General features: G+C 45.3%; 1 protein-coding gene across 10 annotated transcripts in view; it reads left to right on the top strand.

Annotated features, from left to right (window-relative positions):
• Positions 1-26,159, top strand: part of LOC135200049 (uncharacterized) — a 289,020-nt gene that overhangs the window by 118,093 nt on the left and 144,768 nt on the right. For all 10 annotated transcript variants that reach the window (XM_064228292.1, XM_064228287.1, XM_064228290.1 and 7 more), the window contains 2 exons: positions 10,067-10,185; positions 10,780-10,892. In XM_064228292.1, the coding sequence (XP_064084362.1) occupies positions 10,067-10,185; positions 10,780-10,892 (232 nt within the window). The remainder of the gene's footprint in view (positions 1-10,066; positions 10,186-10,779; positions 10,893-26,159) is intronic.

Genomic DNA, 26,159 nt, shown 5'->3' with positions numbered 1-26,159 from the left:
CCTTGCATGACTAACCCCTGATAAGCACTGCTGCAATCTTTATATCTGTGGCATGCCTTCTTGGGTTGCCCTGTATTACACCTATTCTTTATTATTAGAGATACTATTAATGTGCTTAGGCATATTGAGCATTGTAAGATTTTCTGTTCTCCACTGTACCGTATATATCTGCGTATAGGACAACCTTTAAATCCTAAAATTCACCCCTAAAAGTTTGGGGTCGTCTTATACTGCAATACTAAATATGTGTATCGTAGGCTAGCCTTGGCCTCGGTGCTATAGCCTAACCACCAACATACATGAAGATTCACTTTATGAAATAAAGTGATAGTGAAGGTAATAAAACCATTTTTACCTTATATATTTTTGGCATATCTTCATAACAAATAGCCTATTTGAGGAATAATTCAAAATCAATGAGACTTATCTAGCCCTTTGTGATCCCAGCTGAGAAAATGTACATCAAGTTACGGTTGGCTCACAGCAACCTACATCTTTTGGTAGTAATAACATTTAGGGTAACAAAATATTCATTTTCCATTAAAAGTTCCTCATACATATCACATGTGCCACCATCACAGGGATTCCAGTCTGGTTCTGGTGAGTCAACTTTGGCTTCGTCGTTGATATCATACAAATCATCAGTTTTTAAATGATTTTATGACACTATTTTCACGTTCCCCCATGCTTATATAACAAAACACAGCGAACATCAAGGGAGGCAGCACGTAAACCTCTGTAACTGTTTCAAACAATTCAGTCATATGAACGATAATTGTGTACGATAATTATCGTTTATTATTGTATTATTATTAGCGGTTGTTTGAGAATGGTGACGAAACATAAAGAAAACAATGGTTACCTTTTACCCAGACTTTATGTATGAAAAACATATAGACTCAGCTTTTTTAAACCCAACTTTGATCATTTACAAAAGGAATGTATGTATCTCTGAATTAAGTTCCATCTGGTTCCATTCAGCAACTAGGACAATGATGATATCTGTAAAACGCAATCAGCTGAGTCTGTAAACAAACATAGAATGCAAAGAGCGCATCATCGCTTTGTTCTTATAATGTAATACAATGATACAGGCAGTCCCCGGGTTACAACAAGCCGGAACATCGTCAAAAATCCTAAGAAAACCTTACTTTTAATGCTTTGGGTGCATTCAAAACTATGTAAACTGCATTCTTATTTCATTTTTTGTAAAAAAAATTTAAATATTGATTATTTTGCATTTTTGATGTCATAATTCTTCTGCAAGATCAGCGTTGTAGGCGTCGTAACCCTGGAAATAATTTCTGATGAATACAATTGAAAAGTGCCTTAACCTCGGAACGTTGTAAGCCGAACCCGTCGTAACCCGGGGACTGCCTGTACATGCAATATGATTACAGTAAAACATGTTTTGTCTAAATTATCATTATTCCCAATACATCTGTTATTCGACTTTTACAAGTGGATATTTATCAGTGTAACAACCTGACCAAGACAATTGCAATTCTCTCTCACACTGAGGGACCTGGGGCAACCCGAACAAGATGTAAGGTATGTAAGGTAAGGTAAGGTCTCTCTCTCTCTCTCTCTCTCTCTCTCTCTCTCTCTCTCTCTCTCTCTCTCTCTCTCTCTCGTCGATTGTAATACTAATGTTACTCCTCCATCCTCCACTACAAAATTTCGGTTTTTAGAATGCTGAATGAAGCAATTATCGTAAACATATGTTGGCATAACCGAATTGAGAAACAGCTGATTACTGACGTCATTTACCGTAACTATCGAGCGTTTATTAAGAGCTCCATTAAAATTGTTAAACCCTGCCGATTCTCAATGGTGGCATCCATAAGTAAAATTAAAATACAATTTTCTTCATCTATCATGCAGTGGAGCTTTGAAGAAAGAATACTAGTAAATGAAACCTGCGGGTTATCACCTACTTGATGCTTAGATGTACAATGAAGTAAAGTAATATGCGCACATGTTCAACCAAACTTCATTGATTTATGATGAAAGGTATCTTCGAATCATATCACTTCTAACAAATAATGGCAATGAAGATATCAGTAATACTCAAATCAGCCAGGATTTTGAGAATGTAAAGAATATCTAATGCAAATGGTGCACTACATGACGACGTTTCTATTCTGTAATACAGTAATGATATGATAATAGTAATACTGTTGTTGGATACAGCAAGCAAAACAGCCTTTATTTAAGTCATCATAGTTGTACTGTTTAATTTCTGCAAGTCACTTTTCTCCAAAAACATTTCAGTTTTGCAATTTAGAAGTTGCCCTATACTACAGATATGAAATAAATTCATGAATATTTGCCATGAGTTTAGGCCTCGTCTTATCTAAATGTCGTCTTATACACAAAAATGTACAGTAACTGATTTTGCAGAATTTCATATGAGATATGGTACGTATATGAAAAAGTATAAAGGTTGAACCTGATTTTTATATTTATCAGAAATTTATTGAAGCTCAATTAATGAATGGTAGTGAGACAACATAGTCTTAATGACCATTTTGTGAATGGATTTTCAATCCTTGAAAATGGCTGGTGAAGGTATTTATCCATATTTGAATAATTGAAAAATTATAATAATGTCCCTAGGACACTGGCTATTAAAGCTGCTTGAGCAGATACTGAGCTTGGTTAGCTGAGTTATGCAGAAACATTGAGGGCTAAGATACTTTCAGTGACACAGTAGAAGTGCTGTTGGCTTTGGTCACCTCCCATTTCATCCCCTATAATTGGAACTGTGTAGAGGATAGTACTCTCAATCCACCTCAGATTGTGCAATGTAGGGATTTTGTTTCATTTTGCAAGTGAATTATTGCTCTATAGAATAGCATAAAATTTCCCCCATAACTTTCTGTAGATAAATAATGAGTAGAACTTACAAATACAAGAAAATTTTGTTCTTTCCCCCTAAAAACAGTTTGGCAGAAAAAACTATTTGTGATAAAACCTTCATTTGTTCCAACACGTAATACAAACCCTCGGTCCTTTAATATTGGAATGTACTTCAGCGCAGCTGGAACTGGTCATAAGCTTTTGAACAAGGGGGTCCCGCTCGACTGGGAGGTAAACATACACTTTGCTTTCGGCCACCGACGGAGCAAGACGTGTGTTCGCCTCTGCCCGCCTTTGTCGTTTGCTTTCACCTTCGCATTAAGAAGTCTTCTTTGTGTGTATGGTATATCTGATAGGACTGGGAGTGATTGTAAGTAGGGACTACGACGGTCTCTGCTTACGACGTTCCGAGGTTACGACGTTTTCAATTATATTCATCAGACATTATTTCCAGGGTTACGACGCATGTTCTAGGGTTACGACACCTACAACGCTCATCTGACAGATGAAATATGACACCAAAAATGCAAATAATCAATATTTGAAGGTTTTTTTTTGATGAAAAATGCCATAGGAATGCAGTTTACATAGTTTTTAATGCACCCAAAGCGTTAAAAGTAAGGTTTTCTTAGGATTTTTGACAATGTTCCGGCTTACGACGATTTTCGGCTTACGACCAAGAATGGAACCCCTGTCGTAAACCCAGGAACTGCCTACTATTATTATTATTTCTTCCCCCCCCCCTGTCAGCCGCAGATTGTGCCCTGGCGTGGAGGGCCGCAGGTGTGGGGCCTTCAGATCATTGGAGGACTTTGACCCTCATGATTTATGTACTCTGTGTCGAGGGCGAGAATGCTCTCGCGCCGACACATGTAATTTTTGTATCTTGGTTGGAGGAGCAGTGGGAGAGATACGAGGGGAGGAGGAAGGCGCGTAAGCCGGCCAAGGCATCATTGGAGGACTCTCCACCGACGCCATTGGTTACAGACACGTCTTCTTTCCTTCCTCTGTTTCAGCTCCCGCGTATGGCTCCTTTCCCTTTGCCTTTGTTGGGGGACGTGTCACACTCCGCTTCGTCACTCGATCTGTCGAGTGTGGAAGAGGGGGCGCGGCACCCTGACATCCAGCTGTACTCAGGGTCTTCCGTTCGCTCGGGGTGGGAGCTTCCCCCCCCCACTAACCCAACTCATGCCTCCTCAGGTACGTCTGCGCTGCGGGTGGCGATCTCGAGCAGATCTGGTACTCGCTTGGACTCCCGGGCACACCGAGCAATTCATGGGCTGCTGTGTCACCTGGCTGCTCAGGGTTCCAGGCCGGTGACGCATGGACCAGAGACGTCGACGACAACAACGGTGTCGACGCCTGAGTATGCCGCTCCTCCCCACCTGGTCTACACCCAGCATGTGGCGATGGTAACACCTACAGCTGCGATCCAGGCCCCACTGCCGTGCTTGCTGAGGAAGGAGACGACCCCACTGCCTGACTTTGCTACCCTCACCCCAGCCCCTGACTTTCGGTACCCCAAGAGTTCCCCGCTCGACCTGCTGCCAGTTCCTGTTGTCGCTGCCCAGGTTCCAGTTCCTGCCGACGTCGCTCCAGCCCGTGGTGTTGCTGCTCCCACCCCAGGTCCCTCCGGACAGGTGCAGCTGGGCCGTGTTGCTTTGGCAATTGCCCCAGCTCCGTCCTGGATGGAGGACCTGACGGTGGTCCTGAGGAAGCTGACGAAGAAGAAGAGGAAGGTGTTGTCGTCTTTGTCGTCGTCTGCAGCCGCCTCTTCCCCTTTGACTTCCAAGGCCCCACAGCCGAGGAAGAAGGAGGTTGCCTCTCTCCCCCCCCCCCCCCCACCCCCCCCCCCCCCCCCCCCCCCCCCCCCCCCCTCCCCAAGAAGTCTCGCTCAGAGACCTCTAAGGGTCTGTCCTACTCCGGTGGGACAGTTGGGGCTTCCGCTGGTCCTCCTGTTCCTTCCGCTGGTCCTCCTGTTCCTTCGGGAATGGGGCCCGTCTCTCCTTCCGCAAGGAAGAAGAAGACGGGGACCGGAGGGGTATCGGCTACCACCGGTACCTCTTCTCCTGGTGCCAGAGGCTCTGCCTCGGCACCAGGAACTGTCTCGGCCCCCCGTTCGCGAGGGGTACCGTGTGTATGGTCACCCGCAGGTGACCGTGCAGCCAGGGTCCAGGCAGCTGAGCATGCTCACCGCCAGGACCCAGACACGGAGTGGAAGCGTGCTGGCAGTCGCTCAGGCGACTCCTGCCAGACTGGTGATCGCTCGCCTGGCGATCCCCTGGTTCCCAGGGTTGACGCAACGGTCCCACCGGACCGTACGCGGGCTGAGGCAAGGAAGAGGTCCCCCCAGTCACCAGGACCACCCTCGGCTGGACCAGGTACCGTGACTCGCCATGACGACAGGCCACGCTCCCTCCGCGACAGTGGACTCGACTGGTCTCCTGACCGTCACTCCCACCGGGACCGGACGGATAGGTTGACAGGTAGCAGCTCTCCTGACGCTTGGGACCGTCGCTGCCGTTCTCGGTCCAGCGGTTCTCCCCAGGGAGACCGCGCGACTAGGCCTGCAGCTCGATCGTCAACGCCAGTTGGCAATCCCTGCAGCCCCCCCCCAGCACACCGGCTCCGTTGGTAGGTAGGGGGGGGTTGTCAGGTCTACCTCTCCTATCCCTTCAACCTCCTTGGGCTACACCGGGAGGAGAGAGGCAATCAGGAGCGACCGCAAGGAGTATGCTTCTCATGGTCCCACCTTGAGGGCCTATGAACCTGGCATGGTCTTGGGACCGAGCAGATCGTACGCCCAAATGATTAGAGGAGACTAAGAGGGGTCTGTTGTGGTTCTTCCTGTCTGTGGAAGGAGGAGAACCTCGGGATGGGTTCTCCCTGGATGGACTTGACGGTCCATCACCACATGAAGCAATCACTCCCGAGATCCAGAGGTCATTTGCGGAGGTCATTGCACTGATTCGTCAGCACAACAACCTCAGGGGAAGGACCGGTGCTCCCTCTATCCGAGCCTTCATCGAGGCTGAAGTCGTTCTGGGGGCCCAAGAGGGAATCCAGGATGACGGTGGGTCTGCTCCGATCAGCCTTGGCCAACGGTGTGTTGGGCCAAGTGAACTCTATTGTCTCCGGACAGGAGGGATCGCTTAGGTCTGGCAGGTCGGCCAAGCTGCTTCCCCCTCCTCTACCACGGCACACCTGTTGTCCGAGAACCTCTGGTTCTCACAGCAAGAGGCACTGGCTTTGGATGCGACTGCCATGGCAGCCTTCCAAGCAGTTTCCTGGCTGGACCTGTGGTCCCTCAGGGTGTCCAGGGTCGCGGACTCCTCGGGAAACATCACTCCCGAAGGAGACCCGGCATTCGGGAGATTGTGTCAGTCTGGAGGTAGGGCTATCTCCTACCTGGCCCACCAGATGGCCAACCTGTGGGCCAACCTGGTTCTGAGACGTCGGCACACAGTCCTCACTCGAGTGACCAGGTCGGCAGGGCGCGAGGCAGCGTTGGGTCTGAGGAACTGACCGTTGCTGAGTTCCTCCTCTCTCATTCCTAGAGAGATGGTGGATGCTGCGGTGGAACAGCGGTGAAGTAACAAGATGCCGTATAGTACTGTTGCCTAGTTCCTGCAGGTTCTTCTGGTCACAGCATACTTGTCACATTCTTCAGTTTTCTGGGCACCAGCTTGAAGAGTCCCCTAAGATTTTCGGTATGATCCTAAATGGTTGTTTTGGTAAAATATGGTCTGTTACTGTGTATTAAGCCATGAAAACCAGATTGGAAAAGTAATTTATTTTCTCTCAACAAAAAAATAAATTAAAGGACTTATTTTAAAACAAGGAGTGTTATTGTACAAGTGAAATCCTTCTGTAAAATATACTTCTTTATTAAACAACTGAAACAAAACTCAATAAGGTTCAATAAGTAACAAAAAAGAACACTGGTGCACAATATTTAATTAACCATTACTTGCTCAAGAACGCTCATCTAGAACATTTAAAATTAAATGACTCAGGTTTATGACATATCAAGTTAAATGACTCAGGTTTATGACATATCAAGTTAAATGACTCAGGTTTATGACATATCAAGTTAAATGACTCAGGTTTATGACATATCAAGTTAAACACAAAATATTCGGTGTCCAAGTTTCAAAGTTCCAGCTCTTGAATAGGAAGCTCACCTGAATGGTAAGCTTCTACACCTGTGGGAAAGAACCAATTGACAGTTAGCAGTGGAATGAAATACTGACACACCTCACGTACAACAAAACCAAATTTTTTAAACAGAAAATTAACAAAATAAAAATTCAGATAACCATTGAGTCTCACTTTCAACTCACTACAGCGGCACACTGAGGATAGTGACCGCCTAGTCCACCAGGCAGTCTCGAAGGTGACTGGGCAGCCTCGAGCCACTGCGGCCAAGCCTTGGAGCTCGGCCAGCGCTTCCTCTACGGCCAAGATGACTTCTTCATCGAGGCCGAGCGGAAAGACCCAGCCTTCGACTTCTGCTGTAAGGAGTGACCGTCAGTCCTCCTCCCAGTCCTCCTTTTCCCAAGGAGGATCCGGGAAGAAATAGTCGAAGAAAGGGAAACGCTAGGGACGGCATTCCCCCTTACCTGCTGCTGGAAGTTGGGTGGGGGGGGTGCCTGGCGAGCCATTGGGCAACTTGGCAGCGCTACGGAGCCGAGACCTGGGTAGTGGATGTCCTTCGGGAGGGATATCTACTACCCTTCAAGTCGCGGCCACCCCTCACCTCCAACCCGGTCTATCTGCAGACGTACGTTCCCGGTTCTGCCAGGGACATAGTGCTTCGGCAAGAAGTAGATGTCATGCTGACCAAACGAGCTGTGGAGATCGTACGGGATCAGTCGCCGGGCTTCTACAGCCGACTTTTCCTGATGGAGAAGTCATCGGGGGACTGGCGCCTGGTGATAGATCTCTCTCCCTTGAACCGATTCGTTAGCCAGACTCGGTTCACGATGGAAACGACACACTCCATGCTTGATTCTGTCAGGGAGAACGACTTCATGTTTTCTGTGAACCTGAAGGATGCGTATTTCCAGATACCCATCCACCAGTCCTCCAGGAAGTACCTCCGCTTCATCCTCGACGGGACGGTGTACCAATTCAGGGCATTTTGCTTCGGTCTCTCAACCGCCCCACAGGTGTTCACGCAAGTGTTCACACTGGTTTCGGCTTGGGCCCATTCGGTAGGGATACGTCTGCTGAGGTATCTTGAGGATTTGCTAGTCCTGGTGAGCTCCTGCTCGCAGTTGCTACAGGACAGGGATCAACTCCTCGAGTTCTGCCACGAGCTCGGTATCGTGGTGAACCTGGAGAAGTCAGATCTCGAGCCCAAGCAGAGGATGAAGTACCTGGGTAAGCTGATCGACTCTGTAGCAGGACGAGTCCTCCCCGCAGACTCACGGATCAGCAGGTTCAGGGAGGCAGCCGGACGGTTCCTGTCTCGACAGGAGCAGCCAGCTCAGCAGTGGCAGGTCGTGATTGGTCACCTGTCGTCTCTTGAGAAGTTAGTCCCTCACGGGCGTCTACACCTGCGGTCACTTCAATGGAGACTAAAGGAGTGTTGGTCATAGGCAAGTTGATGTTGTTTGCTTTGGAGTTGTTGTACCTGTCTAATTAGATTTGTTGTGCTTGTGAGTTTCTGTTGGGTTGTATGCGAGTTGTTATAGTAGAGGGTTTTTGTTGTTGTTGGGAGCTGTTGTGGTTTCTTGGTGTGGTTGTGAGTTGTTGAGGGTTGTTGGTGAGCTGTAGTGATTTCTTGGTGTTGTTAGTGGGTGTGTGTGTGTCACCTTTTTTGTGTGTTTTTTTTTTTTGTGTTAGTGATTGTTTGTGCAGTGGGCTTTTGTTGTGGTTGTGTTCCTTGTTTGTCGTTGTGTTGCTGAATTGTGGTTGAGTTCCTTGTTGTTTGCTGTGTTCTTTAGTTGTGGTTTTATTTCTTGGTTGTTCTTTGTTGTTGTTAGTGTCTCAGCAACCTTGACCAGCGGACAGCACAGCATAGCCTTGAGCTTAGTGCAAAGAGGAAAGTATGACTGAGGGTGAGTTTGGCAGATGGATTGATTTAGTTTATGTGGAGGGGATTTTGCCGTTTGTTTTTTTGAGCTTGTGATCCCGCCACATCAGTTTTTGGCGCCCATACAGGGACTGTTGTTGCGGCAGCTGCAGGACAATTGGGGTAGTAAGTTGTGTGATTGGTGGAGAAAGAAAGAACAGGTGGATGAGAGTACGAGTGGCGCAGGTGATTCGGTTGTTAGTGTCGGCAGCGGTGTATGAAGTCTTGAAGGAATTGAAAGTCAGTTAAGTGTGTTATTGATTTGTTGTTTGTTTGTTGTTAAATTGATGTTGTTTGCTTTGGAGTTGTTGTGCCTGTCTTATTAGATTTTTTGTGCTTGAGAGTTTCTGTTGGGTTGTATGTGAGTTGTTATAGTTGAGGGTGGTGGTTGTTGTTGGGGAGTTGTTGTGGTTTTTTGGTGTGTTTGTGAGTTATTGAGGGTTGTTGTTGGTTAGCTGTTGTGATTTCTTAGTGTTGTTAGTGGGTGTGTGTTTTGCATTTTTTGTGTTAGTGATTGTTTGTGGTGGTCTTTTGTTGTGGTATTGCTGAGTTCTGGTTGAGTTCCTTGTTGTTTGCTGTGTTCTTTAGTTGTGGTTGTATTTCTTGGTTGTTGTCTTTGTTGTTGTTAGTGTCTCAGCGACCTTGACCAGCGGACAGCACAGCATAGCATTGAGTACCTGGAGTTGGTGAGTACATGGTTTTATTTTATTATTTTTTTTTTCCCTGTGTGTAGGTAGGTCAATTGTCCTGCGTGAATTCTGTAGTGTAAAGAGGAAAGTGTGACTGAGGGTGAGTTAGGCAGCTGGATTGATTAAGTTTATGTGGGGGGGATTTTGCCACTGGTTTTTTTGAGCTTGTGATCCCGCCACAATATCAGAACTTATTAAAAATGATCTTCATCTTGGCTGCTGGTTTTTTTGTTTTTGTGTGTAGTTTTTTTTATAACATGCATATGTCATCAAAAATGCAAAGAACTTGAAGGTGACATCTGTATCAACCATCACTAAGCGAAGGGATAATGGTTAAATCAGCCTGCATTTTCACAACTTTAGTATTTTAGGGGGAAAGGCCTTCATTTTATATTTATAATGATTCACTAACCTCCTAAACTTTTTTTTTTTATAGAAATAGTCCTGAATGTTGAGAACAAGGAAACCCACGTTCTTAGTGTAAAGCTTTACCATCAACATGTAGTGGGTAGTCCATTCATGTTTCACCCAACATCTAACAAACTACTACCTGAAGTAAGTGAATTTTAGTTTGTTTGTTTTGGTATTTTGTCAGTGTCTTTTCAACATCCACAAATATAGGATTTTCTTTTTTCATATACGGGGTGAAGATTGCATGAATCCAAACTGAAAATCATTAGATTTAAACATATTCCCAAGCAAGTGGTATTTGCAATAATGTAATGTAGGTGCTGGTATATTTTAGAATACAGACACTGCCCAACTTACGAACATAGAACTTACAAACATTCAGGTACAAACAAACGTGATTGCAAATTAAAATTGTGTGCACAGCACTCCCCTTTGTCACATGCAAGTGTAAATTTTATTTTTCACAACTATTTTGTGCATACAGTACTGTATGTAAGTGTATTGTGTTTTATGATGAAATAAACTTACAGTAATGTATTGATTTATATCGTAATGTACTTGAATAGCTATGAAATTTACAGTAACCAAATTACAAACAATTCAACATAGAAATAGCCATCTGGAACGTAACTCATTTGTAGGTAGGGTGGTGCCTGATGTTTTGTGCTGTGTAGCTAACAGTTATTGAACTCAAATTATTAACTTTGCTTTGTACTTTCTTTGGATGTTGTTAAATAGGACGTGAAAAACGAAAGTAGTGCATCTCATCCACTTCGTGAAGATTTTGATTGGGTGACAGACTCCACTTCTGAAGAAGAAGAATTTCTTTCGATGACAGAGGAAATCCTCAGGTATTGAATGGAATTTTTTTTTTTTTTTCAATTGTCTTATAGTAATTTTGCCCCAAACCGTTAGTTTACCATCATGAATTGTTCCCTGTATGTACATGTTGAGGCAGCATGTTCAAGTATTTTAAACTCTTACATATTGACTTATTTATGTCATGATTATGTTTTTTTGTCCATTAATGCGATTTTACTCATATGTTATTCAATTTTCCCAATCCAGAATATCTGTCCAATTACCCTTTCACTGCTTATGCAACCTCAGTCAGAATTGTATTTTAGTTATCTTGTAAAGTTTATGATATTTTTATATGCTCTATTAATATTATAGTCTCAAACTGATTTATTATTATTATTATAGTTGTTCTTGTTGTTGTTAGACAGAGGAGGAGAAAGTTGACACTCTTAGACAGGTCCCGTTAAATAGTATGCATTATAATTGGAGTTTGTTCCGATACGTATACAAACCCTCGGTCCTTTAACAATAGGAAGGTACTTAGCGGCAGCTGAACCGGTCGTAAGCTTCGAACAAGGGGGTTCGGTATTTAACTACTTGTCCGGCAGTTGGCGGTCAGCTCGACTGCGAGGAGAGGAGTCACTTTGCTTTCGGCCGCGCTAGTGGCTGGACGTGCTGCTCGTCTCTCTGCCCGCTTCTGTCGTATGCTTGGTTTGCTTCACTGCGTGAAGACTTTTTTGCTTTTCCATTTACTGTGTGCTAGTGCAAAGGATATAAGTAAGTATGTGTGTGTGTTTTTTTATTCATACAGTGCTTCATTGTTATGGATATGGAATCCCGAGAGCCGGAGAGACCCCCTCGCCCCCCCATCAGCTGCAGATTGTGCCCTGGTGTGGAGGGCCATAATTGTGGGGCATTCCGATCATCTATAGTGGTTGATCCTTAGGATTTTTGTACTCGGTGTAGAGGGCAAGAATGTTTTCGCACCGAGACGTGATACTTGTATTTTTTGGTCGGAGGAGCAGTGGGAGGGTTCTCCGGCTACGCCCTTGGTCACGGACACATCTTCCTCTTTACTGCCTCCATCTTAGCTCCCTTGTATGGCTCCTTCCCCTTTGAGGGAGGTTTTTCACTCCTTCTCCTCTCTCGATCAGTCGAGCGTGGAGGGGGGGTGGGCGAGATACCCCGGCATCCAGTTGTACTCGTTGTCCTCCGTTCACTCGGGGTGGGAACTGTCCCCCCCTCCCCGGGCGAGGGGAAACCTTCCCACTAACTCACCCGACTTTTCCTTCCTCAGACTTGCTTGCCACGGGGGACGATCTCGGATGGGCCTGGTACTCGCTGGGGCTGCAAGGGACACTGCCGGTCCAGGGGCTGCTGAGTCACCTGGCGAGAGGGGCCATGCCGGTAACACACGGGCCGACCACCACGACGGCGTCCACGCCGGGCTACGCTGCTCTGCCGCAACTGGTGTACACTCAGCATGTAGCCACAGTGACCCCAACAGCCACTGTGCAGGTACCGCTGCCGGAAGTTTCGATGCCCGCTGTGACGCCGCCACCGGGGTTTGCCGCGCCTGCTACAGCCCCGGACTTCCGGTGTCCCAAGAGCTCTCCTCTAGACCTGCCTCCTGTGCAGAGGATGCTGCTGCCGCGCCTCCTGTTCCTGAGTATGCTGCCGCTCCAGCCCTGGTACCAGATCCTGCCGCCGTCGTTCCTGCCTGTGGTGTTGCTGCTCCCACCCCAGGTCCTCCCGGACAGGTGCAGTTGGGCCCTGTTGCTTCGGCAACTGCCCCAGCTCCGTCCTGGATGGAAGACCTGACGGTGGTGCTGTGTGAGCTGACAACGAGAAGAAGAAGAAGAAGAGGAAGGTGTCGTCTTTGTCTTCATCTTCTTCTTCGTCGTCATCTGCCGCCACTTCCCCTTCAACTTCTAAGGCCCCACAGCCGAAGAAGAAGAATGTTGCCTCCTCCCTCCCTAAGAAGGCTCGCGCTCAGACTTCTAAGGGTCCGTCCCACTCTGGTGGGACAGTTGGGACTTTTGTCGGTCCTCCTGTTCCTTCGGGAACGGGGCCCGTCTCTCCTTCCGCAAGGAAGAAGAAGACGGGGACCAGAGGAGTGCTGGCTAACACCGGTACCTCCTCACCTGGCGCCAGAGGTTCTGCCTCGACGCCAGGTACTGTCTCGGCCTCTCGTTCACGAGAGTCACAGAGTGTACGGTTACCTGCGGGTGACCGTACAGCCAAGACCCAGGCAACCGAGTCCGCTCAGCGCCAGGATCCAGGCACGGAGTGGAAGACTGGCGGGGGTCGCTCAGGCGACTCTCACCAGACCAGCGATTGCTCTCACTGCGACACGCTGGTACCCAGGGTTGACGCAACGGTCCCAGACCGCTTGCGGGCTGAGGCAAGGAAGTGGTCTCCTCGGTCGCCTGAACCAGCCTTGGCTGGGCCAAGTGGCATGACGCGCAGTGAGGACAGGCCTCACTCCCACCGCGACAGCAGACTCTGCAGGTCCCCTGACCGCCGCCCCTACCGGGACTTGGCGGAGAGGGGGACCAGCAGCAGCTCTTCTGACACTTGGGACCGTCGCCACTGTTCTCAGTCCAGGCCTGCAGCCCGATCGCCACAGCGGGTTGGCGATTACCTGCGGCCCCTCAGCACACCGGTTTTGCCGGTGGACGCGGGGAGAGCGTCAGGTCTGCCTCTCCGATCCCTTCAACTTCCTCGGGCTTCACCGGGAAGAGCGAGGCAATCAGGAGTGATCGCGAGGGGTGCGCTCCTCGCGATCCCGCCACTACGCCCTACAAACCTGGCACGGTCCTCGAACCAACCGATCGTACGCGCAAGTGGCAGGAGGAGACCAGGAAGGGTCTGTTGTGGTTCCTCCTGTGGAAGGAGGAGGGTCTCGGAAGGCATTCTCGTTGGACGGGCTTGACGGTCCGTCTCCACAGGATGCAGTCACTCTTGAGATCCAGAGGTCGTTCGCGGAGGTAATTGCGCTGATTCGTCAGCACAACGACCTCGGGGAAGGATCGCCGCTCCCACATACTGAACCCACATTGGGCTTGGAGTCATTCTGGGGAGCTAAAAAGGAACCCAGGACGGCGGTGGGTCTGCCGCGATCGGCCTTGGCTGACAACGTGCTGAGCCAAGTGGACGCTCTCGTCTCCGGACAGGAGGGTTCGCCTCGGTCCGGTAGGTCTGCAAAGCTCCTTCCTCCACCTCTAATGCAACAGAGGCACTTCTACCTGCCTTCAGAGGACCCTCCCCCTGAATCCAACTCCTTGACGAGGTGGGGGGCTTAGGGATCCACTGCAGAGAGAGTATGCCCCTTTATACCTGCACTCTCTGCTGTGGATCCAACTGAACATTGGGACCTTTAACTCCTTTACTCCTCCTCTTTTAAATTTTCCCCTTTCCCTTCTTCTTCTTTAGTTGACAACCGTGGCATGATTTTGGACTATTGAATTGAATGCTCTTTTAATTTGATGGAGGGTGGAGTTGGACGGCATGCCACTCCACCCGTAAAACTAAAGTACCTGACGTGGTTGAGCGAGGGGAAATGTTTATGTCAAGCCATGCCCGCAGTGCTGGGTCCGATCTCATGGGACTGACGACCCTTAAGGTATTGTGGGTATGGCGTATATCCAGGTGAGTGTCCCAGGGCAGTTACCACTGTGTAACAGTATTGCTCCTCCCCCAGTTGAGCCTCCCTGGTGAGAGGGACCTCATCCTGGACGAAATTTACAATTTTATTATATGGAAAATTTAAAAACTATCCCCACGACTTCTGGCACTGATTTGGACCATTCTAAAGGAAGCTCAAGTCACAAAGACCAGGTTGGTATTAAAACGTTAATACCATATACTAAAACTAGGAAACCACAGTACCGTCATGACCCAACCTTGACTCACTTTGACTCCCTCTTTGGGAGTGGAAGTTGGTCAAGGTTTCTAACCATGGAAGCAGAACAAAATATTTCGGCCTTGAAATTAGAAATTTTTTTATTAAACAGACATCCAATGGCAGAAATGTCATTCAGAAAAATAAAAGAGAAGACATGGCTTATAGAAGCCACAACAAAAAGCCAGTCAGAAGACTATTTGTCTTTAAAAATTATAGATTCCATTAATGTTAAAGTGGAAAAGCATGATAATATGAACAGCATTCAGGGTACCATTGTACTTCCTGACAACAACAACGAACCAATTAATAAGATAATACTATTAGACTCTCAAAAATAGATACCCCAAGGTTGAGGATTGCGAGGTGTATGACATAACAAGTAAGAGAGGCAGTAAACAAGAAGTAAAAATAGCAAAAATAAAAATTCTAGGCCAAAATAGAGAGTTGAGACCCTATATTCCGAAGCCACTGCAGTGTCAAAATTGCAGTAAGTTTGGGCACACAAAGAGAAATTATAGGAATGATCCTGTGTGCACTTACTGCGGATCTACAGAACACACCACCAAATGGAAGTGCGGTGAACCTAAATGTGTAAACTGTGGTCAGAATCATCATGCAAGATCCAAAGCATGCATGTATTACATATACAATACGGAATTAAAAATGTTAAAAGAAAGAACAGGCATGTCCATAGCAGAGGCTAAATTAGAATTGAAAGTGAGAGGAATTCAAGATCCCGCTAAGAAACGTACGTATTCTACTATAACTGGAACCAGTATTGAAACAAAAAATCATACAGATAGAAGTAACAAGATGCAGCAAAGTAAGTCTCAAGAAGAAGTCAGTAATATACAGGATAAAACTAAGATAGTAAAGAATCACGAAACAGGTGCAAATGAATTGGATAATATTCTATCAAATTCATTTGAGGTGTTAATGCAAATAGAAACACAAGAAGATACTACCACAGAGGTGGAAGGAGGAAGTTGTGATGTACCGAAAATTAAAGAAAAAATAAGACCTTTAGAGAGAACACCACCAAAAACAAAGAAACCAGCTATAATTAGAAAAACATCGGTCAAACCAAAAACCAAAGATATGAAGAAAGAACAAAAACAAAATGAGAACATACCTTTATCTCCTAAAATAATAATAAAACCTATAGATGCAGAGATCCAAAACACCAAAGAAGTGGAAGAGAACCATACCATGGTGATTGTGACTATGTCAAGGGCGATAAGATTACTCCATCACCAATAATCGGTACAATAAGAACAAATAAAGTGGTAGATATACATGACAACACATGTGGCTGTAATGATTGTTTCATTGCATTGTGCAATAGTAACAAAAATATAACAAAAGATTGCTTAACAAACATTATAAGAAATTTTATGAAATATAGAAAGAGAGAGGCCACCGATTTAAACACCCATGAAAAAGGATGTATGTGCATTGAGAACTTAAAATATTATAAAGATAAACAATTGAATGTGATAAATAAAATTTTAGAAAAAATTTAAGTTGATAATGATAAAAAAAAAAAAGAAAACAAAACACGACCGATATAACATAATATTTTCAATAGTTATATTATACAATGGAACGTAAATGGTCTACAGACCAGATTACACCTTGGAGAAGTACAAAGGTTAATAAGGAATATGAACCAATGATATTATGCTTGCATGTCAATAATACAATACCAACAATAGGTAAATATACCTTAATAACATCATCACAGGAAGAAGAAGGAAATTTAGGTACAGCCATATATGTACATAACAAAGTATGTTATGACAAAGTACCTGTAAATATTGCTGACCTCCAAATATCGGGTATTAAAATTCGAATTAAAAACTATAATTATATTTATAATTTATACAACCAACCAAATGAAAATTACGATATTGATAAACTTGGAGAATTACTTTAAAATGCCAAAGAACCTATATTAATAGTAGGGGATTTCAATGCTCACAACCCACAAACCAATATGGGATTGTAACTGTTCAAACTCAAATAGAGCTGGAAGTAAAGTAGAAGAACTTATAGATTCAAATAACATGTGTTGTATAAATGATGATGAAGTTAGCACATATTATTCAAAAACACATGGAACATTTTCCTCTGTAGACTTAACTCTCTGTTCAACAAGTATAGTTGACAGGTTAGATTGGAACACAATTGATGACTTGTACACCAGTGATCATTTCCCAATATTAATTTCCTTTTTACAAAATAATCCAGCAAAACATGTTCCTCACTATAACATTTATAAAGCAAATTGGGAACAATATGAAAGGCATACTAGAAGTATACCACCATTTGAATATCTAAAAGACCATAATGAAACTAATAAGTTTCTTGTTAATTTCATCAAAAATGCTGCTGATAGAGCAATACCAAAATCAAAACCCCATCCAACAAAGCACAAAGTTCCATGGTGGTCCGAGGAGCTAACAGAATGAATAAATATATAACACTCAATAGGGAAGCAATTGGATAATTTGAATAGAAAGTTCAGTAAAATAAATAAAACATTACCAATATTAGAAAGCACTTTACAAAAAATGACTATATTATTGCTAGAAATTGAAGCGTTAAAGCCTCTATACAACAAAATATCTGCAAAATTTAAAAAGGAAGTAATTCAAGGAAGAATAATTTCATGGAGGAAATATGTATCAGATCTCTCTAATAATACTCCCATACAAAAGATATGGGAAAAATTCAGGAAAATAAATGGTACCCATGTGAAACCACCCAGACATGCCATATTAAAAGACGGAAAAAGAATACTCGATCCAAAAGAAATAAGTAATATAATAGGAGAAAACTTAGCTAATGTAAGTAGTGATAGAAATTTAGATGACCACTTCCGCACAAAGAAAAACAATATAGAACTAATAACAATAAATTTCGAAACAATAGAAGACATATATTATAATAGAAAATTTAATATGGAAGAGTTGGAATTTGCTCTCACTAACAGCAATAAATCTGCTCCTGGAGGTGACAATATTTGTTTTGAGATGATCTGCCACTTAGCACCTCTAGCGAAGACATACTTGTTGCAATTTTATAATCATTTATGGTTAAGAAATTTATTTCCTGATGAATGGCATAAAGCAATAATGATTCCTATCCCCAAACCTGGTAAAGATCCAAGTAATGCAAATACAGTGGTACCTCGAGATACGAAAGGCTCAACTTACGAAAAACTCGAGATACGAAAGCCAATGCGAAAAATTTAACGGCTCTACATACGAAAAGTTTTCAAGATACGAAAGGTTTCTGAAAGTCCGAGATTCGCCCGATAACAATTTTGAAACTCGTGCCACGCCGCCATCTCAGTTCTAGTAGACTTGCCACCATCCTCCTGCTCTCCATTGGTTCCTGATGCTAGCCACCGCCATGAGATCCTTCTCTCTCATTGGACAGCGTCCCTCCCATCATGCATCTTATACGTACGTACGTGGTGGCGTCCCTACCCCGGCCACCTCGTACCAGAATCTTTACCGTACGCATGCGGCATTCGTTCGGTCCAACGATTTCGTTTAGTAACATAAATTCGTTAGTGATTTCGTTGTGCTACTTTATTGTGTTGTGTGAGAACCTAATAAGTATACGTACTACATAACTTAATTACGTACAGTATAGTCATGGGTCCCAAGAAAGTTGCTGAAGTTCACAGAAAGAAGAGAATGCTTTCTATGGAGACAAAAATGGAGATAATAAAAAAGTATGAAGCTGGCTTGCAGTTGAGTGTGATCGCTAAGGAATACGGCCGAAATCTGTCGACGATAGGCACCATCCTTAAGCAGAAGGAAGCCATCAAAGCAGCTACACCTTCCAAGGGCGTGACTATTTTGTCCAACAAGAGGAGCCATGTGCATAATGAAATGGAAAGGCTGGTTCTTGTATGGATTGAGGACAAAGAAATCGATGGCGATACGATAACCCAGACGGCAATCTGCCAGAAGGCCAGCGCTATTTTCGGCGATTTGATTGCCCAAGCCGAAAACGACGGCAGAGAGGGGACATCAACGGCAACCCCAGAGTTCAAGGCTTCTCATGGGTAGTTTGAAAAATTCCGTAAACAGACTGGCATCCATTTGGTGGTGAAGAAATTGAAATTACGTAAAGTATAAAAAAGTAAAAAGAAATGTAAAAATCATAAAAAGACAAAATAAATTTTATTTTAAGTTTTTTGTAAAGTTAAGTGTTACAGTTTTGTTAATGTGTTTTGTAAAGTTTAGTTTGTTTTTCTGACATTTTTTTATGTGTTTCATAAAGTTAAGTGTACGTATCTGCCGTTTGTCCTCCTCCTCCTCTGCCGCCACTTTCGGAGATAGCCTCACTCGAAAGGTAAGCTTCCACATTTTACGTACAGTAATATTTCTTGTTACCATGTACACTAATATACACTTTATTTACAGGTTTTGCATTTTTTTTATTAATTTAGGTATTGAATGGTCCAAATTGTTGTAGTATTTCATTGTTTATAGGTCAATTTAGCTTTATTATGAAATTTACTGGGTGTTTTTGGAGGGCTTGGAACGGATTAGCCATTTTACATGTAAAATGTGGTCCAAGATACGAAAACCTCATGATACGAAGGGCGCCTCGGAACGGATTAATTTCGTATCTCGAGGTACTACTGTAACTACAGACCAATTTCTCTAACAAGTTGCTTATGCAAGTTACTAGAAAAAATGGTAAATGCTCGATTAACATGGCACATTCGAGAAAATAAAATCCTGACTCCCACTCAATTCGGGTCACAGAGCAACAGATCTACATTAGATTCTCTCTCTAACCTCGAAGACCATATACAAAGAGGATTTGAGTGAAAGCAAATAACTGTAGCAGTCTTTTTTGATATTGAAAAGGCTTATGATACTACCTGGAGGTACCCTATATTAAAAACTTTACAAAATAACATCCGTGGACATTTACCTAGGTTCATCCAAAACTTTTTAACAAATCGTAGTTTTCAAGTGAGAATTGATGATGTATTGTCGAGAACATTCCCACTTAAAAATCGTGTTCCACAGGGAAGTGTCCTTAGTGGCACACTGTTTACCCTAGCAATTAATGATATTAATAAAAATATACCTACTGGAATCAAAAGCAACCTATACATGGATGATTTTGCCATATACATGCAGAACGGCATCATTATATAAGTATAATAAAAATGAATGAATGGACTCATCTGTAGGATTTAAATTATCCATAAATAGACTCAAGCAGTAGTGATGTTTTTATAAAGATAAAAGGTGGATGAATGGTGAAGTAATAGATTTAAAAATCAGACATCATAGTATACCAATTAGAGACACTCTGCAAAATTTTTGGGTTTAGTGTTTGATACTCACTTAAACTGGAAACCCCACATAACATACTTGAAATCAAAATGTAAAAAAGCATTAAATCTAATTAGAAAATTATCAAACACTACTTGGGGAGCCGATAGACAAATCCTAACATTACTGTATAAAGCAACAGTTCTGTCTATCATTGATTGTGGTAACGAAATATATGGCTCGGCGTCAGACGCAGTACTGAAAACGTTGGACCCAGTTCATAATGAGGGCCTTAGAATATGTTCAGGAGCCTCTAAATCATCACCAACCTCTTCTCTACAGGTTGAATGTGGTGAACTATCTTTCTCTCTCCATAGAGAGCTTGTAACAATGAAGAGTGCTCTGAGAATTAGGACAAGCGATTCTCCAACAAAAAAATTATTTGAACTCAGAGATATATTTATAAACAATCATCCACACCCTTTCCAATTAGAGCTAGAAAACTGTTTGAGTTACTAAATGTAAATATACAAATTCCTCCAGTAGTAAAATTACCTCCGCCTTGGACAGTTAATAAAATGAAAACTTGCACACAATTGAAATATTTATCAAAAAAATACTTATATACGCCATCACACCATAGACAACATACAATAGAGCATATAAACCGAAAAGGTCCACATTATGCAATATACACAGATGGATCTAAATCAGAACATGGAGAGGGGTATGCTACAGTGTCCCAGGACAAATCATATCAATTCTTTCTACCCAATACAGCTTCAATATTCACAGCGGAGCTTTGCGCAATTGCCTCAGCCATAAGAATAATTAAAGAAACATCACTAAATAGTTTTGTGATTTTTAGTGACTCAAGAGTGCCATAGAAGCCATCCAGAGTTATAAACCAAAAAATAATATTGTACAACAAATAAATTATCAATTCATAAATTTAGATTATTATTGGGAAAAAAGAAAAAACAAAAATATGGTAGGGATCAAAGGAAATGAAGAGGCTGACAAAGCAGCCAAAGAAGCAAATCAAATGACAAGATCAAAGTGGGAATCTCCCTATGAGTGATTATGTAACATACATAAAGATGGGTATTATAATGAAATGGAACATATTTGGAATGAAGAGTCAGAAAAAAAAAAAATAACAAATTAAAGCAAATAAAACCTGAAGTTGGAAAGTGGAGTTCATCATATCAGAAAGAAAGACATGAACAAGTAATACTGACACATCTCGGTATAGGCCATACCCGTCTGACACATGGACACTTAATGAGCAGCCCACATAGCTCAGCTCCTGAGTGCGCAGAGTGTAGGGAGGTTATAACTGTCAAACATGTGTTATGCGAATGCCCAAAGTACAACCAGCAACTACTGTCGACACTTGGAAACAGATCTATGAAAGAAATCTTGTCAGAATCCTCTGCATTTTCAGTCATGCCTAGTTTTATGTTCTTAAACAAGTGTAATTTAGTTGATAAAATATAAATGTAAGCAAACTTTGAAAATACGAAAATTATTAGACTAATGAATTTTAAAAACAAAACTTTTACATGTTACTTAACTTATTCTGATTTTATTTTTTATGAAAGTATGGATATATGAGTAAATGTATTTATAGTGTGTATGTGTTCCCATGTGAGTGTGTGCCTTTGTGCAGTTTTTAGTTTAATTTTCACTCATTTGTCATCACACCGAAAAAACAATTCGGTTCCAGAGCCTTGCCTCTGGCCTAGACATGATTTTTTTTATTTCAATCTAATCCTTCATGCCAGCCCTATGAGAGCTGAAAGTCAGCTCAGTGGTCTGGTTAAACTACTATTAATAATAATAATTCAGAGGACCCTGTGCCGCCCAAACAGGTTAACCCGGAGCTAGCTAGGCTAACTCCGGGGGTATCTCTGCCGCAGCTCCTGTCGGAGAACCTTTGGTTCTCGCAGCAGGAGGCAGTTGCCTTGGAATCTACCGCAATGGCAGCATTCCAAGCAGTCTCCTGGCTCGACCTGTGGTCCCTCACAGTGTCAAAAGCTGCGGCCTCCTTGGGGAACATCGCTCCTGAAGGGGACCCGGCTTTTGTGAGACTGTGCCAGTCTGGGGGTAGGGCCATCGCCTACCTGGCCCACCAGACGGCTAACCTGTGTGCCAACCTGGTTCTCCGGCGTAGAGACACTGTTCTCACCCAAGTGACCAGGGCAGCTGGGCGTGAGGCGGCTCTGGGTCTTCGCAACGGACCGGTGCGGAGTTCCTCCTTTCTCTTCCCCAGAGAGATGGTAAACGCTGCGGTGGAACAGCGGCGCACTGACGACAGTGACCGTCTTGTCCACCAGGCAGTCTCCAAGGTGGCTGGGCAACCTCGGACAACTGCGGCTAAGCCCAAGAGCTTAGCTAGCGCTTCCTCTGCGGCCAAGACGGTCGCCTCATCAAAGCCGAGAGGAAAGACTCTGCCTTCGACTTCTGCTGTAAGGAGTGACCGCAACCAGCCCTCCTCCCAGTCCTTCTCTCGAGGAGGATCTGGGAAGAAGTCGAAGAGAGGAGGGAAACGCTAGGGAAGGCGTTCCTCCTCGCCTGCTGCCGGAAGTGGGGGTGGTGCCTGGTGAGCCATTGGGCAACATGGCAGCGCTACGGTGTGGAGACCTGGATAGTAAACGTCCTTCGGGAGGGATATTTACTACCCTTAGAGTCTCGGCCACCCCTCACCTCCTGTCCATCTGCAAACCTACGTTCCTGGCTCGACCAAGGACGTGATGCTTCGGCAGGAAGTAGAAGCCATGCTGAGCAAACGAGCTGTGGAGATCTTTCAGGATCAGTCGCCGGGCTTTTACAGCCGCCTCTTCCTTGTGGAGAAGTCTTCGGGGGGCTGGCGCCCAGTGATAGATCTCTCTCCCTTGAACCGATTCGTTCGCCAGACTCGGTTCACGATGGAAACAGCAAGTTCGGTGCTCAATTCCATCAGGGAGAACGACTTCATGCTTTCTGTGGATTTGAAGGACACGTATTTCCAGATACCTGTCCATCAATCCTCCAGGAAGTACCTCCACTTCATCCTCGACGGGACGGTGTACCATTTCGGGGCACTTTGCTTCGGTCTCTCAACTGCCCCACAGGTGTTCACGCGAGTGTTCACACTGGTGTCGGCTTGGGCCCACTCGGTAGGGATACGTCTCTTGAGGTATCTCGACGATTGGTTAGTCCTGGCAAGCTCTCGCTCGCAGTTGCTGCAGGACAGAGATCCACTCCCCAAATTCTGCCGCGATCTGGGAATCGTTGTGAATTACAAGAAGTCAGAGCTCAAACCCAAGCAGAGGATGAAGTACCTGGGCATGCTGATCGACATGGCAGCAGGGCGAGTCTTCCCTGCTGATTCGCGGATCAGCAGGTTCAGGGAGGCAGTAAGACAGTTCCTGTCTCGACAGGAGCAACCGGCTCAGCAGTGGCAAGTCTTGATCGGCCACCTGTCGTCTCTCGAGAAGCTAGTCCCTCACGGGCGTCTTCACCTGCGGTCTCTTCAGTGGAGATTAAAGGAGTGTTGGTCACAGGCAAGGGATCCTCCCTTCTTCCCCGTGTCCCTCACGGAGGAGGTGAGGCAGGACCTAGCCTGGTGGCTGGATGCCAAGAACCTCGTAAGAGGAATGCCTCTCTCTCTCTCTCTCTCTCTCTCTCTCTCTCTCTCTCTCTCTCTCTCTCTCTCTCTCTCTCTCTCTCTCTCCCGAGATGCTTCTCTTCTCGGACGCATCGACCGAGAGATGGGGCGCACACCTGGAGGAGTTGCTGACTGCAGGTGTGTGGTACCATCGCGACAAGCACCTTCATATCAACGTCCTGGAGCTCAAGGCAGCATTCCTCGCTCTCCAGTTCCGGGACTGTCTGGTGGGACACTCGTTGGTGTTGATGTGCGACAACACCACAGTAGTGGCATACGTCAACAAGCAGGGAGGCCTAGTGTCCCTCCCGCTGCACCAGTTGATGCTGCAGGTGCACGAGTGGGCCGCAGCACACTCAGTAGAGTTGTCGGCTCGCTACATTACAGGCAAGAGGAATGTGGTAGCCGACAAACTCAGTCGTCGGGATCAGGTGAAATAGGAACAGAGTGCTCCCTTCATCCAGACATGGCGGAAAGGCTCTTCAACCTTGTGGGGGGCGCCCAGTCGTGGATCTGTTCGCCACCCGGGAAAACTCCAGGTTTTCTACTCAATTGTGCCGGACCCATGGGCAGCCGCAGAGGACGCTCTTCAGCATCCGTGGACAACCTCTTCGTGTACGCCTTTCCCCCGTTCTGTCTGATTCGCAAAGTGATCAGCAGGGCGCTGATCACTGCAAACCTTCGGATGATCCTGGTGGCGCCCAAACAACCCCAAGCCTTTTGGCATCCGGGCCTGCTGGCTCTGCTTGCCGGAGCGCCGAGAGAGATTCCCCCCTGCCACAACCTCCTGTGCCAGCCACACATGGAACGGTACCACCGATCCGTCAAGTCCCTGTGTCTATCCACCATCTCTTGCGAGCGAGAGGCTTTTCTCGCAGCGCAGCGACAGAGATGGCCGGATACCTCAGACAGTCCTCTATGGCTGTCTACCAGGGGAAGTGGTCCGTCTTCTGTGGTTGGTGTCGTGGACAGGGTCTCTCTCCTCTCAGAGCCTCTCTTCAGCAGGTAGCGGATTTCCTCGTCTTCCTTCGCCGAGAGAAGCTCCTCTCCGTCTCCGCAATTAAGGGCTACATAGCCGCCCTGGCCTTAGTCCTTAAACTGCGAGGTGTGGATATCTCCTCTTCTTTCGAGATCTCCCTCCTGATGAAGAGCTTCGAGAGGTCTTGCCCACCCAGGGAACTCAGGGCCCCCAGGATGTGATGTGACCTTCTTGTCCTTAGGAAGTTTGACTTGCCACTCCGAGAGTCGTCAGACAGGGATCTGACCCTCAAGACCCTCTTCTTGCTGACCCTGGCATCGGTGAAGAGAGTTGGCGAACTTCATGGTCTTTCCTTCAACGTTAAGCATTCCAGGGGATGGGGATCCGTGACGCTCTATTTCGTCCTGAACTTCGTAGCGAAGACTCAGAATCCTTCGGTCCCTGACGACCGGTTCGAGTCCTTCACGATCCCCTCCCTGAAGGATTTCACCGATAATGATGCGGATGAGATGCTGCTTTGTCCTGTGAGGGCGCTACAGCGCTATCTGAAGAGAACTCAGCACCTCAGGCCTGAGTGTCGACGCCTCTTCATTAGCACCGGGGTTACCAAGAAAGAAGTTTCCAAGAACACTATCTTTCTGGCTGCGTGAGGTCATCAGGAGGGCGTACGAGACAGCTGGCAGTGACGACACGAAGTCAGAGGTATTGGTCCAACCCTTGCGTCTGGCGCAGGTTCTGAAGGCAGGGGTTTCGGCCAACCAGACCACCTTCACTTCTTTCTACCTTCGGGATATCACCCACAGGTCCTTGGACACTTTTTCCTTGGCACCCGTGGTGACTGCTCAACAAGTTATGTAATCTACCCAGCACCTGAGCAGACAGAACAGCATTTCATTCTTGTGTGACTGTATGTATGGATGAGTGAAAGAGTGTGTGACTGGCTTCTCTTCCTCCTTCATTCTTCCCTCTACCTGTGGGCAGAGGGCCGCGGTCGTCACTACGCTGAACAGGAGGCCGATGCAGGTAAGCTACACAACCGAGCCCCATTCTATCCCTTTCAGTAGGGATAGAAGTGTTTATCCACCACTCCCCAACAAGGGGGGGAGTGGAAGCCAACAAGAGACAAACCCATAACTTTACCTTTGCTCTTGAAGTAGGAACTAGTTCTTGCTTTTTGCTAATTATAAGAGGTACGCTTGCCTCCCTCTTATAATTTGGTCCAAAAGTCTGACTACTGATCCTGCGGTGCACACCCCGATCAGCTGGGCAGAGGCTAGGATCCCTCCCTCTGCTCTTATGACCAGGGAGGGAATCCAAGGTAGGATGAACACCAGTCTGTTCATAAGACTCAGATTCCACCCACCAATAAGTGAGTCTTCCTATTGTAAAGGACCGAAGGTTTGTATTCCGTATCGAAACAAATAACAATTTGTCGAAAATTGTATTTTTCCTAACTATACAAACCTG

This window comes from Macrobrachium nipponense, chromosome 26 (assembly GCF_015104395.2).
Source record: "Macrobrachium nipponense isolate FS-2020 chromosome 26, ASM1510439v2, whole genome shotgun sequence".
In the NCBI taxonomy this organism is placed as follows: domain Eukaryota; kingdom Metazoa; phylum Arthropoda; class Malacostraca; order Decapoda; family Palaemonidae; genus Macrobrachium; species Macrobrachium nipponense.
The sequence above is the reverse complement of the archived record's forward strand: the minus strand, read 5'-3'. Positions and strand labels throughout refer to the sequence as shown.